We start from the raw sequence: 13,680 nt of genomic DNA, 5'->3' as shown, positions 1-13,680 counted from the left end.
ATACTGTATGTTGAAAAATTCTTGTAAAATTCATGTGTTTAATTTCAAGCATGCTCTAGAGATCAATGGTGACTTGGCGAGTATTGAGAAGGAACACAAGATCAATAATAGATCATACTAGCTAGTAGTAGAATGGAAGAAGTGATTCAATGTGCATCAAGTATGTGTTCCATTCAGTATTTCTTTGTATGTGATCGCCATAAGTTTCAAAAGTTTTCTGTAGAGAATACTCAATTTTCCTTTAGTTTTCTGCTTAATTGCATACAGTTTGGTCAAACCAATCAAACAAGCGGTGAACAAATCAGTCGAGCAGCCTCAGGTAACCCCTGAGATCGGTAGGGAAGCACGGGTACTGCTTCCAGAACCCGCCATTGATCCTCACCATCCTCACCGTCTTCTGCTTCGTCGCCGGTGGGCTCTCGACGTGCAGCAGCCCCAGCAGCTTCGCCACTGCGCCGGTCAGCACCATGTCCTCCAGGACCTTCTCCGAAGGCGCCACCACGGACACGAGCCACAGCACCTTGACGGCCAGCTGGGTGGCCAGCTCCGACACCCGCAGCATCGTCCTCGCCACAGCCGCCACCGACAGGGCGTGCTCCGCGAAGGCCAGGCGGCCCTCGGGACACTTGCACAGGCGCTTGAGGAGCAGCAGTATCCGCTCGGCGCTGTGGCGGTCATCGGCGTCGGCGAGGAGCTCGACAAGGACGTGCACGGCGCCGACCTCCACGGCCTTGGCGGGTCCGCTCCGGGACCGTTCCACGACGTCCAGGAGCACGTCGAGCGCGCGGGAGCTGAGCCTCGTGGAGCTCTCGTCGGACAGAAGCTCGAGGAGGGACTTGAGCACATCGTCAACGTCGACGCCGGCGGTCCAGTCGCCGGCGCCGGCATTGGATATCTTGGTGAGGATGTCCAAGGCGTGCAGCCTCGCCTCGGTGCTGCCGCGCTGGAGCAATGCCAGCACCGGTCTCAAGCACTCCGGCGCAAGGACGAGCCCCACCAACGCCGCGTCCGCGAGCGGGAGCACGGAGAGCACCGCGGCGGCCTCCTCGCACACCGTGAACGCGGAGAAGTCGCCGCCCGCGCCGCTCTCCGCGAGCGCCTGCGCCATCACCCGGCCGACCACCTGGATGCCTCCCGAGGACACGAACTCGCACTGCATGACCAGGTCGCCGGCCATGCTGGTCCTCATGTTCTTGAGCGCGGTCACCTTGAACGGCGTATCCCCGAGGTTGGCCAGCGCCGACCGCAGCCGCTCCCCCTCCAGCATCCGGGACTGCGGCGTGGCCAGCTCGTGGGCCGGACTCGACAATGACGACGTCGACGGCGACGTCGAGGGGGTGGCGCGGTCGAGCCAGGAGTCGATGACGCGCTTGAGGGTGTGGTTGGGGGTGAGGTCAAGGTTGGCGAGCGACTGCATGGTGGCCGGGCATGTGGCCCTGCCGTACGCGAAGATCCACCGCTCGATGCTACGGCGGTCGTAGGTGACTCCGGTGGACACCGTGACGGGGTCGTCCATGAGCTCCATGGAGATGGGGCACAGGAACAGGTGAGAAGGTTCCTCCATGGCTCACCGTCACGGCCGCAGATCGCGATCGATGCAGATCACCAAGCTGCGCTGGCCAAGCAAGCAAGCCTGTGATGTGACGAGGCTTTATATACACGGTGCGTGATGATGGGTTGGCAATGGTGCAAGTCAATAGTCAGAGGGAGCAGAATGGGTAAGAGATGCTTGCACACTGCAAGGTTGGCCAATAAACTAACAAAATGCATTTGCACACAATTAGTGGTGAGGGGGTTATGGAGCCATGAGAAATTGTTATAGGCTGACCAGGCAAATGAGACTTTGCATGATGTTAGCCTGTAAATAATTATGCAAATTGAGACTACCTGATGTAAGCTTAGTGGAAAATTTGCAAAGTGAGGCCTACATGATGTTAGCTTTGTGAAATGAAAAACAAAATTTTACGCTTCGAAATGTGAAATGCATCTTGCGAGTTGTTCAGTGGGGATGGTCCTAGAGGGAGTTGGCAGAGGACAAGGGGGATCTTGGGCTGTTAGGGCACGTTTGGGTTGAGCCCCGGCTCGCCTCGCCAAAAAAAATGATATTTACCACACTGGCTGGTCTGTTTGGATGGACACTAACATCCAGCTCGTTTACGCCCATGCGTCCGCCTACGGTTCATTTTTGCGCCCACAGCAGGCGAAAGCACGGACGACCAAATCATCCACCAAAAATTTGGCTCGCCAAAGTTAGACGGGGCTAGCGTGGGCTCAATCCAAACTTGCCCAACAGCATTCTCTATTTGGTCATATTGATGCATTGGTTGCCAGCGGTTGAACGACGATATTTTGTCCCCTATTTCCAATCCCCAATGTGAGATGCATTCTCTGTTTTTTAAGTAAACAAATGGGTTGCACCCCTTTGTTCCAAGTCAAATGCCGAAGGTTCTAACATTCAAAGCCCCTTTTTTTTCGAACAACATTAAAACCTGAGAGTAAGACACTTTTTCCTTTTCAAGCGTGGTCTTTACTCAGTAAGTTTGGTCTTTACAGTGCTGCAAATGGTTATTGTTTGCTAACTTGCTAAGCATGGCGGACCGGTTGGCCGGGTGCATCTCATGATTCATTATCCACAAAAAGTGGGTGGACTGTTTATCTAAAGGAAAGAAAAGCTTCAGCTTTACGAGCTTAATTTTGTTTGTGCTATCCACAACTAAAAGTTAGTGTAGACCTGAGCATGGGTCGGATTGTGCTGAAGAAAAGCTTGATTTGTTTCAGAGCTAAAAATGGTTGTCTTGGTCTTGTCCAATAATCCCACTAGACAGCAAAGTCAGGCTGTAGTCGCTTAAGACGATGAATTTTACTTATAAATATAATTAAAATTAATATTTTAGATAGGCTTGAGTCAGATCTAAATTTTTTGGACTCATAAACTTCTGCCCAAACCTGTCCACATGAGCCAACAGACCGTACTGAGCGAGCCAAAATCGAGCCGAGCATAGGCCAGGTTTGGGTTTTTTTGGGGCGGGCTTGTTATGCTCAGGTTCACTGGCAACAAATGCAACTGGCACGTAAAACTTACGGACTGCATTTCATGTGGCCAGATCAAACTTCATTTGGTTTTATCCTGATAAAAAATATAAGCAGGTCTGATGGGTTGCCATAACCTTAAGCTGACCATCAGTTCACCTCGTTTAGTCACGACCTATAAACATCAACACAGAAAAAAGATTCAATCATATGACTATATGCCACCCAAAAATGCCTAAATGTGACGCAACTATGTTCAATTTTCAGCATCTCAGCGACTACGCAATTCAGTTCATGCCACTCTACGACTTCCACAATCTCCTAACCTTTTTTAACCTCCTTTTGGAAAACTACAATCTACTGACCTCCGATAGCGCAATTCGATAAAGTTGCATCCCCAACACAGAACAATAAATTCCATCGCTCCTTGTTTTTAGTTGAAATACTGAAACGCGGCTCAGGATCACCAAGAATCATCTACAAAGTTGACTAATCCATCTAAACGAATCAGACGAAGAATTACCATCGGCCGCATGCCATTATAATAGCATCGGATACTGGCCGCTAATCTGCTGCGAGATCGTGCAAGTCGTACAAGTGATTTTATTCTTTGGATTTCTTTTCTCCAGACGATCCCATCATAAGCGTATCTCGGTGATTTGATATTTCTCATCTCGGGATTCCCCCGCTGCAAGGCTTACCTGATCCCGTTGCGAGCGACTTGAAGTTTGAACCTGGAATCAAGGTCTCGTCTTCTGGATTACTGATCGGAAGCTCTGAATTGCATCGGATGCTCTGAATTGCAATTCTAGCATACGAAGTTCAGCACTTTTACGCTTCAATTGTGCATTACAGATTGTATGGTTGAGTGGACACTGAAAAATCCAGTAGTGAAATGAATACAGTTTCAGGCTCTGCGTTACAAAATTCTTTTATTTTAAAAAAAGGCGGTGTGAAATTTTTTTATTTCAGAGCCTCATTCCGAACTCTGTTTTTCTTTTTTCAATTCAGCACTTCAGCTCATGTTTTCACCATATATGTTAGCATAGATAATCATGGGTACTTTCATTGATGAAAATAAGTCACAAGAAATTACATATATGTAGCATGACGAGACTAACGTAAATGCATGACTAATATAAGTACATGACTAATGTGGATCCACAATGTGAACACATGACTAAAGTGGATCCACAATGCGAATGTGTGTGATAACCAAAGGGGTAGTCTAACACCTCTCCCTCCGGTAGTCCAAGAGTTGCTGACAAAGATGTTCAAACTAGATTTGAACGTATTATGTTGGTGGTAGAACGAATAATGCGTTCGGCCTTGCTGTTCTGCTGGGAGGTGCAAGGACATGACATGCAAAGAGCAACGCCATTAGTGAGGAAAAAATGTGGGCGGTAAAGTTGTTGAACTCACAATCATTATTGCATTGGACACTCTTGATCTTGCCATACTGAGTAGTCACATAAGAAAAGAAGTTAGATAATGTGGGAAAAGTGTCATATTTGAGATGCAAAGGAAACATCCACAGAAAATGCGAGTAATCATCAAGAATAACAAGGTCGTACTTGTAGCCAGACACACTAACAACGAGAGAGGTCTAAAGATCACAATGTACTAAATCAAAAATTTTGAGAGCTCAAGAATGTGATGTGGCAAATGGGAGACGTACATAATGACCAGCTGGCAAGCATGACAAATAGTGTCAATGATAGCAGAAGGACTAGCAAGTTTGGGAAGAGCATCGTGATCGGAGTGACCAAGACAACAGTGCCAAAGAGAAGTAGAGGCATTGGCGAGGAGGGCAGACAACAGGGGAGAGGACACTGACAGATGAAGATGGTAGAGTGTCCCGGAGCTATTGCACCTGATAATCACATTCTTGGAATAGAGATCCTTTACAGAAAGACCAGCATGGTCAAACTCAACGGAGCAATTGTTGTCAGTAGTGAACTGATGAACATAGATGAGATTTTTAATAATGTTAGGAGTAACGAGAACATTATTAAGATGAAAAGGATCAAGAAGAGTTGTGGAGGTAGTGGAGGTAACAGGTAGCAGTGACCCATTATAGACAACAATGGATGTAGGAGTAGAAAGATGGGGTGAATGAGACAAGGAGATGTTACCGGTGTTCGACGTCATGTGCGAAGTTACACTAGTGTCCATGTACCATTCAGTTGGCGCCGGAGGAGTAAGTGCTATAGTGCTGAGAGCGTTCGCAAATGATTGTTGGTCCCACGAACTGGGTAGAGGACCAGGAGCCACGGGAAAAGTTGGCACCAACGACGACGATTGGACGAACGGTTCCATCAGAAATGGCGGCAGGTGGGCGGCCGCAGGCGCTTGCTATTGCGGCGAACCACCGGGACAAAGATGCTGGTGTTGTAAAGGCACATTGGAGCCCACGAGTGCTACTAATGTGGTGGACCATCGAGGATGCCAGGCGCCTTGCTTGGGCTGGGCCACATCTGAATGGCCCCCATCCAGGGGTTGTAAAACAAGGACCACCCGGGGCTGCTGGTGGAGGTGTCTGCCAGTGTTTGCCGTTGTTTCCCCTATTGTTATGGCGACGATGATGGTTGGAGCCACTATAGGAGGTGCCTTGGGGGTTGTAAGGGTGCCGGAGGAGCCGTCATCACCACTATTGGTAGAGGTGCTACCACTGCCTTGAGTGCTAGAAGGGGCAAAGGCGATAAGGGCAGTGGTGGGCATCAAGGGACAAGAGGCCATCGTCAGCTCTTTGAGAATAAGATCATAACACACATCAATGAAGAAAGGAAACGACCATTGCCGCTTTAGTAGGGTGGCCATATAAGTGAACTTCTCGTTTGAACCACACAAAATGACGAGAATGAGGGTGCGATTAGGCACGGGTTCACCAAGATCACCGAGGGCATCAACCATGCCTTTCAACTTTTGGCAATAGTCGAAGATGTTGAGGTCACCTTGAACGAAGTTGCGTAATTCAACATCGAGGTAGGCACAAGTTTCTCGGTTGCCGATAATATGTTGTTCGAGGCCGAGCCATACGAGGCTTGTAGTGGTGTTGGGCGCCATCACGTTCTCGACGAGCTCTATAGGGATGATGTTGTAGAGCCATGAGAGGACAGCGCAGTCCATCCGGGACTAGTCAGCAAAGTCGTGGCGGGCAAGGGCATAGAGCACATGATCGGAGATCAAGTACTTTACGAGCATTGTGAGAAAGAGCATGTGCCACTTGTTGTAGTTGGGGGAGACGAGATCGAGGACAATAGGGACGAGGAGCCCTGATGTTTTGGACTCCCACGGCTTGAGCATAGAGATTGGCGATGATGGCAGCCTCGTGTAGGATCATCGCCTGTGCGACCTGTTCCTCACGATCGCGTGCGGCGGCTTTCTCGCGGGCACGGGCGGCAGCAACCTCTCGCTCAAAAGCGGCGGCGGCGACATCAACCATGATGACAGGTTGAAGAGCGACTGTTAGGCTTAGGAATTAGTGGAAGCACATGGTCGTAGGAGTGAACACCTCTGATACCAAATGACAGAAAGCTGGTCGAATGTTCAAAGTCTTTGACCGAATCAACAAACAGGTGTTTGCAGTTTGAGAACAAACTGGCACAGCGACCCAGGCCCACGATGGAGATCGATCCGCCCAACAGAAAGACGATCTGTTTCAAACTTCATTGCTATTCTTATACGGCAAGTGAAATTTGAATATCGTAACCGAGACGTGACCAACCAAACAACTTCTGTTGCAGTACATGTTGCACTTGATAATTCTTGTTTCGCAAGGTGTCCAGAAGGGAAGATACGGTATAAAATAAAATAAGCTTTTCATTGCTGTAAGGTCTGCATACTCAGTCTACATTATAGAAATTACAGGTTCGAAGCCTCTAACCATTCCTTCTTTTCTTTAGCAAACAAAAGTTCTTCAACATGTTAGCAAGTTAAATCTCTCAGCTAATAAGCTGTGGAAAATAAATATATCTCTTACCTAATAGTCTTTCCGAGGCCCAACCAAGGAACTTGCCAAGAGCAAAAGGCACTATGTAGTTTTTGCCCGGGGAGGCAATACATAAAATTATCTTTCATGGAGGCTACTAATACATCTGGCCTGAGTAAATTCTTTATTTGCCACTCAAAGTTAGCTCTTTCCCTGATCTGTCATAAAAAATCGTAATTTTCTTCTATGCCATCGGCTCAGAAACATCTTCTCTTATTTGCCATTTCCATTACCATGATGTTAGAGAATAGCCGTTAGAGGTGCCATCCTTATCAGGTTTTTGTAAAATTATCTATTCTGCCCTTATATTCCTTTTTCTCCAAGTCCTCACTAGTCACTCTCACTTCTCTTTACTCAAGCAGCAATTCACAACACAACTTAATAACAATCACATGAAAAAACAATTCAGCAGAAGCGGATAAGATGAACAGTTGATGATCCCTGAACGCATGCTGCTGGTTCACAGCACGCAGCAAGCACAAGGCAAAACCGCATAAACAAAGGACTACATTCCACTCCAGCATTTTAGTAAACACCATTCCATTTATTTTCTCTCATCTCCAACGGCTTCACTTTGAAAAAGATTCGTGAAGGAAAAGAAGAGAAAATCCTGTCTTGAAGAAAATGACCTTAAGAATCCCTTCGTGATAGAAACCGTAAAGAGAAACCGTTGAAGCGCTGAAGCGGACGAAAATCCTTTCGTGAATGGATTCTGGGCCTTGATGGAAATCGGTTGGGATGGTCTTAGCCATCTGGGCATGGTCGCGCACGCCGCTGGTGCCAGTGTTTTACTAAACTGTAAACACTAGACGGTCGGTCACCCCTCGTTTAGCGTTTAGACCATGTACACGGGGTTTACACGGATTAAACGTTTTGTATATTGTAGCACACCGATTCTTGTGCACCTACACTAGCAGTCTAGCAGAGTTATACGAGAAACTAGAAGTCTAAAATACACCAATTCATTTTCAGGTTCACAAGCAAGTTCACGAGCAGAGCAACTATATATACACACAAGTAGGCAACAGGACACTGGAGGAGGGAGAAGAAGTACATGGAGTCCCTGGAGATGGTCTGGACTTCGAGCGGCACCTCGGCACGATGCGAACAGGCGGGCTTCGAGCAGCACCTCGACACGGCGCGAACGGATGGCGTCGAGCGGCACCTGGGCATAGACGGATGAGCTTCAGGCGACAACGCTTGGAGCGGCACGGCGCGTGACGTAGACGACAACACGGTCACCGGATTGGAGAGGAGCGGTAGCACGGGTCACCAGATTAGAGAGCGGCGGCGGCGGGGCAGAGAAAGGAACGGCGACAGTGCAACAAATGGAGAACGGAGAACAGCTCCAACCCTAGAATTGTATTATACACCACCACAGATGTTCCACGCGTGTGAGGGTGGCTAATTTTTCGGTCTCCCGTCATGGCCTCCATCGCCTGGTTGCTGGCCGACCTCTCATGTGGCGTTTACACGCCGTGTATGGATTATGCCCTAAATTATATGGCAGCCTCTTGTGTAACGTTTACACACAATGTACACAGCCGTGTAGCCCGTTGAGGCGAACAGTCAGAATCGAATCTCGCGCTAGGTTCTGCAGCTCGGCGCTGCAGCATCTTGGCAAGGAAGCAGTGATTGAGAGGGAGGAAGGCGCCAGCAGTGTTGGAGAGGAAGATGAGTGAGAGCGAGAAAGAAGACCGGGCCTATGACACATGGGCCCAGGGGCAGCATCATCTTTTTAACAAAAAATGACAAGGATGGAACCTCTAAGACACTAACGGCAAAACTCAAACTACAGTAACGAAAATGACAAATAAGGAAGAAGCTTCAGAACCCCCGATTTCTCGATGGCATATAAAAAAATATAAGTTCAAGAGTTTGTTTGGGTCACGCCTAAATGTATCACACCTAAGTTTAGTTAAGTATGGCTTGCTATAAAAATATGACTAACAAATTCTTAATCATAAATGTAACAAATTAGTTAAAAAAAACTAAGTATATAACATATAGACTAGAGGACTAACAAAGTGTGACTTGTGACAGTCAATCAAACAATTATCTAAAAATCTATAGCATAACTAATCTCAGACATGATAAACTTAAACACAAAATAAACATGCCCCAAATAACAAATAAGGAAGTTACTCCCCCGATCTTTTAGAGACCTCAATCTCATGTACCCCGCTCACAATAAAGGAACAGTCAGCAATCAGGAGCACCACCTTCAGGACAAAACGAGGTGTCAATCATCAATTTCTCTGCAATGACCAATTCCAGTTTCCAATATAATACAGGCTCATTCCTCGCATGAATGAGGAAAACTGCATGTACCTAAAAGGTCTTTCTCCAAGGATGAAAGGTGTATCAACCTCGATGACACTATGACAGCACAACGAGGTTGAAAAAAATGCCAGCAGTGAGTACGTAACCAATCGAAGTTGTGGTGGCAAACAAAGAAAATTGGCTCTGCTTTGACGAGGAATTCCTCCCCACATGGCTGTCACTTCTCTGCAATTTTCATGTGTCCCAGAGTTAACTCATGGGCACGTGCTGTGCCGAAGCTGATAACAGGATCAGCAAAGATCTCCAACTGGAGAATTCGGCTGGCAATTGTATGGACCTGTACGCCAGGCTGACTTTCCTCTCTTGGTGATCATATATGCAATTGCCCAGGAGTGCCGACTGGCTGAAGATTATTTCAGCTGAACATTGCATCAGAAAAAAAATACTAACACTGGCAGTGTATCAGCTGAACATCACACATATGTTCCAGAGGATTTCCAGATTCTCCCTTCGAGAGAAATAACCATGACCGTGACATCATCATGGTATTTTCTGCGATCCCCTTGTGGTATATCTAATAACTCGTAAAAGTCCATACCTAAGAGGGCAAACTCCAGGTTAGTACCAGTATATTGCTCATGGAAGAGAAATCTTGAAGATTCTCTTATTGATCAAGGCATAGAAGAAGGATGACAACACTTATTTTCGTACAAATAGAAATAATGACGTAGAGTGATCAAGCATACAAAGATATTTCAGTCGTGATAGTTGTATGACCAATACAACTAAAATTTTCAACCACAGATACTATAGTTGTATGACAAATGCAGCTAGACCTTCAACCATAAACTGTTCTAAGAGTCAGCCAACTAATCGCCTAGGTGGCACCTAGGTGCTAGCTGCCACCGCCTCGTGCACTGTTGACTACAATTATGTTTTCAAATATAAACATACACATTGTAATAGCTAGCAGCACAATTGCAAGGGCAGTTCTACTAGCTTCTAAGTTCTATCAAAAAGTTTTCTATGGTTGAGTGGAAATGACCAAATGCAGCTTAGTGTTCTTTAAACCCACAATGCAAAAGTTTATTGAGCTTATTTGGGGTTCTGATGGAACATTGAAGATGAAATGGATGTACTATTCAGACAAAAAAAAACTTAGAAAGATTATCATTTCCATTAAAACTCCTTGCGGTGTAAGTTTATATGAAACTATACTCTGAACCAATTCAAAGCTTGTGTTTTAGCATAAATGTTTGATGTCATTGCAATGGCTCATTGACAGGTGGGACTCCTGTCAACGAGGCGTTGCAGTGGCACTTCGATAAGGCACAGACTTTAGGTGGCATGTCAGTAAATCTCAACCAATGCTAGCACAAACTTGTCTAGGAAGAGCCTAAGGCAATCACTGGAAAGTGTACTACAAAAGCTTTCTAATCACCAACATTACATATGAAAAACTACCATGCATGTTGATAAAAGATTGAATCTAGACAAAATATCACCTATCAAAAGATAAAAGGGAAAACAGAACAGATCATTCTGTCAAACAGGACTTCATGCAAAATCTTAGTAGTGTAACAAGACATAGGGCAATCAAATGCGGGTAGTAAAATTTGGCCAAAGGATTCTTGCATGTTATGTACTGACATGCCTAGTGTTGACAACTGATTTTAACCTTTGATGTGTTGAGTTCCGGTTTTTGTGCATAGAAACATTTTTATTCTACAAAGTAGCAGACCATCCGAGATGAACATGTGCAAGCACATAAATGTTTGCACAGTGCACACGATCATATCAACCGTATGCTAAGGGGATTATGGAATGGTCACATCCAAATCAATCAAGAAATAAAATGCATTTGCATTCAGTATGGAAGAAGAGGGTCAAACCGTAAGCTTACCAGCTTTCTTTGCTGCACGGGAGAGTAGATCCTCAATTAAACTCTGTGCAGGATCACCCTCTGGAAACCTCTCCATGAAATTCTCAACATGAAGTACTACCTCCTCGTTGGTCAGATACTGATATAAACCATCAGAAGAAAGAACCAGAAATTTATCCCTTACGGAGAGCTTATGATGACAAAGAGAAGGTGTGCATGATATATATGGTGTGTCACCTATATACTCATTGCGGAACATCTCTAGCAATCCGTCATTCAACTTTGCCTGAAAAAACATACAAGCTTTTAATTAAAATTTACCCTCTTTCGCCTCACCATTGGACCTATCATAACAATCGACCTACAGTCTCTATTACCTGTTTGAGATACCCTGCACCAAACGCACGGGTAACTTTTAGACGACCCTTAACTCTGTCATTTACAATACACTGATCATCATCTGGATGTTCACGTTTGATCCTCTGCACTTCCTGCACATCGACATAAAGAATATGAATTCATATTCAGAAAAAATTCATAGGCTAAAACTACCTGTCTTTCCAAAGCACATTTAAACAACGAATATCGCTCATGGAATCCAATGCAAATGACCAAATGATGAAGGAAAGGGGGATGAGAAATTGACAATTTGACCTGCAACAAGTGCTCTCCATGGTTATTGCATTGAGATGTTAGTCTCACTGCCTTTCAATTACCTGCATTAAGATGCTTCCCATCCTGCCATATGTTTTACTTAGCCCTATGATATATGAATGCACAACTTGAAAAAAAAACGGTCTGCCAATTATAAAGCCATGCTGCTGAAGAGGACAATGAACATACTGCACATGTATTCACAGAAGCCACTACAGCGCTCACGGTGAGTACAAAAAGCGATTGGGTCTGGACATTTATATGGGCTGCAAGGTGCAAGCTCATATTTTCAGCTAAGTCAGCAGATGCACAAATACATCGATTAAGCTGTCTGCAAAAATGTTACCTCTTCAATGCTTGTGCTATGATCAGTCGACAGCTGCAATGCCTCAAGCCCAATCACGGCATACCCAGGGGGCCTCGTCTCGGTCTTCAAGCCCACGCCAATGTTCTCCACCCTCAGGGTTCCAAGCACACAATTGTCGCCGCCGTCCCGCCTCTGCGCCACAATGGCGCGGCTGTCCCCAAGGTTCATTACATACACGTCGTCGTCCTTCAACAGCACCACGAGCAGGCACGCTCCGGTCACCGCCAGCTCCGGGTGGGATCCCATTGATTGGTTGGTCATGTCCAGGTACGCCGCCTCTGTCGTTGCCAGCGCCCGGGTGAGCGCGCCCAGCACCGCCCTGTGGTCCCTCACAGCCGGTGCGGCTGTCAACTTCCTAACGCCCCACTCCCAGCTGCTTTGACCGTCGCCAGCAGCCGCCGCTTGGGCCCACATGGGATGCCGCCGCTCCTTGAGCCTGGAGAGCGATAGTGCGAACCGGCCGGAGCCCGAGAAGTCGAGCTCGCTGTCCTCGTCGTCGTCGTCCGCCAGGAACTGCCACAGTCGCTTGGAGTCCGCGTCGGCCTCTTCGTAGAAGATCCCGCGGAGCTCGCGCAGCAGGAAGCGGTAGAGGTTGGCGACCAAGAAGTCGGGAGCCTCGGGGCCGTTGAAGCCGTCGTAGATGCCGACGAAGAGCCACCGCTGGTCCTCGGAGACCACCACGTGGACGCGGTCCTCCCCGGCGCGGCCGTGCGCCCACTGCACGCCGTCCTCACGGCGGAGCGGCGCGACGCAGGGCCGATTCTTCTCCGAGACGCTCCGCCGCAGGCCGCCGAACGAGGGCTTCCGGAACCTCCTCGAGAAGCCTCGCAACGACGATGACGAGGGAGCGGGTTTGGTGGGCTTCGCTGGGAGCGGGCCGGAGAAGGGCATGGCCTGGTCGAGCGGGCCGGACAGCTGGGCACCGCGGTCGATGGGCCCCGAGAGGAAGAGCGGCCCCGAGGAGAGGTTGGAGAGCTGCAGCGGCGCGGAGGAGAAGGAGGAGGAGGTGTGGAAGGCTGACGAGTATTGCGGCGGCATGCCGCCGCCGTTGGATGAGGAGTGGTAGATCGGCACGGGCACGGAGGAGTTGGCGGAGAGCGCGGCGCCGGAGATGCCGTGGCGGAAGGAGGAGGAGTACGCGGCCGAGGAGGGGTTGGCGGCGTAGCAGAAAGAGTGACCGAGCGCGTCGTCCAGGCACGGCCCGTCGTCCGCTGGCGCCGGCGCCGGCCGCGAGCACGCGCACGCGGTGAGCAGCCGCGACGCGCCGCTACCCATGGCATCCGACGCTCAGCTCCAGCTCCGTCTCCGTCTCCGGCAGGGGAAAGCGAGCGATGTGGAGCACTAGCCAAGCTACTCCGAGTGCCCTTTTTTTTACCAGTACGCCGCACTGGCCGAGGAGACGAGGCAACCTGCGTGCGTGAGTGCGCCGTGCGCTATGACTACTAGTCGCAGTAGCCACGAGGGGTCCGTTTA

The 13,680-nt window shown here is 48.1% G+C and overlaps 2 protein-coding genes across 3 annotated transcripts; both read right to left on the bottom strand.

Annotated features, from left to right (window-relative positions):
• Positions 1-213: 213 nt before the first annotated feature.
• LOC133917672 (E3 ubiquitin-protein ligase PUB23-like) lies at positions 214-1,693 on the bottom strand. Its single transcript, XM_062361548.1, has one exon. It carries the CDS (start codon positions 1,562-1,564, stop codon positions 302-304), a length of 1,263 nt encoding a protein of 420 aa, XP_062217532.1. The 5' UTR covers positions 1,565-1,693; the 3' UTR covers positions 214-301.
• Positions 1,694-9,147: 7,454 nt separating this feature from the next.
• On the bottom strand, positions 9,148-13,680 carry LOC133919546 (probable protein phosphatase 2C 26). 2 transcript variants are annotated; one of them, XR_009909933.1, is made up of 5 exons: positions 12,187-13,680; positions 11,564-11,677; positions 11,424-11,472; positions 11,208-11,325; positions 9,764-9,902 (listed from the first exon to the last, which is right to left on the bottom strand). XR_009909933.1 is itself a non-coding variant. In XM_062363969.1 (4 exons), the coding sequence occupies exons 1-4, from the start codon at positions 13,480-13,482 to the stop codon at positions 9,778-9,780; spliced, it is 1,800 nt and encodes a 599-aa protein (XP_062219953.1). In that variant the 5' UTR covers positions 13,483-13,677; the 3' UTR covers positions 9,148-9,777. The 2 variants fall into 2 exon arrangements, 1 of the variants encoding a protein (XP_062219953.1); XM_062363969.1 differs by having other exon boundaries at positions 9,148-9,902; positions 11,208-11,472; positions 12,187-13,677.

This window comes from Phragmites australis, chromosome 5, assembly GCF_958298935.1.
Source record: "Phragmites australis chromosome 5, lpPhrAust1.1, whole genome shotgun sequence".
NCBI classification, from domain to species: Eukaryota; Viridiplantae; Streptophyta; class Magnoliopsida; order Poales; family Poaceae; genus Phragmites; species Phragmites australis.
The sequence above is the reverse complement of the archived record's forward strand: the minus strand, read 5'-3'. Positions and strand labels throughout refer to the sequence as shown.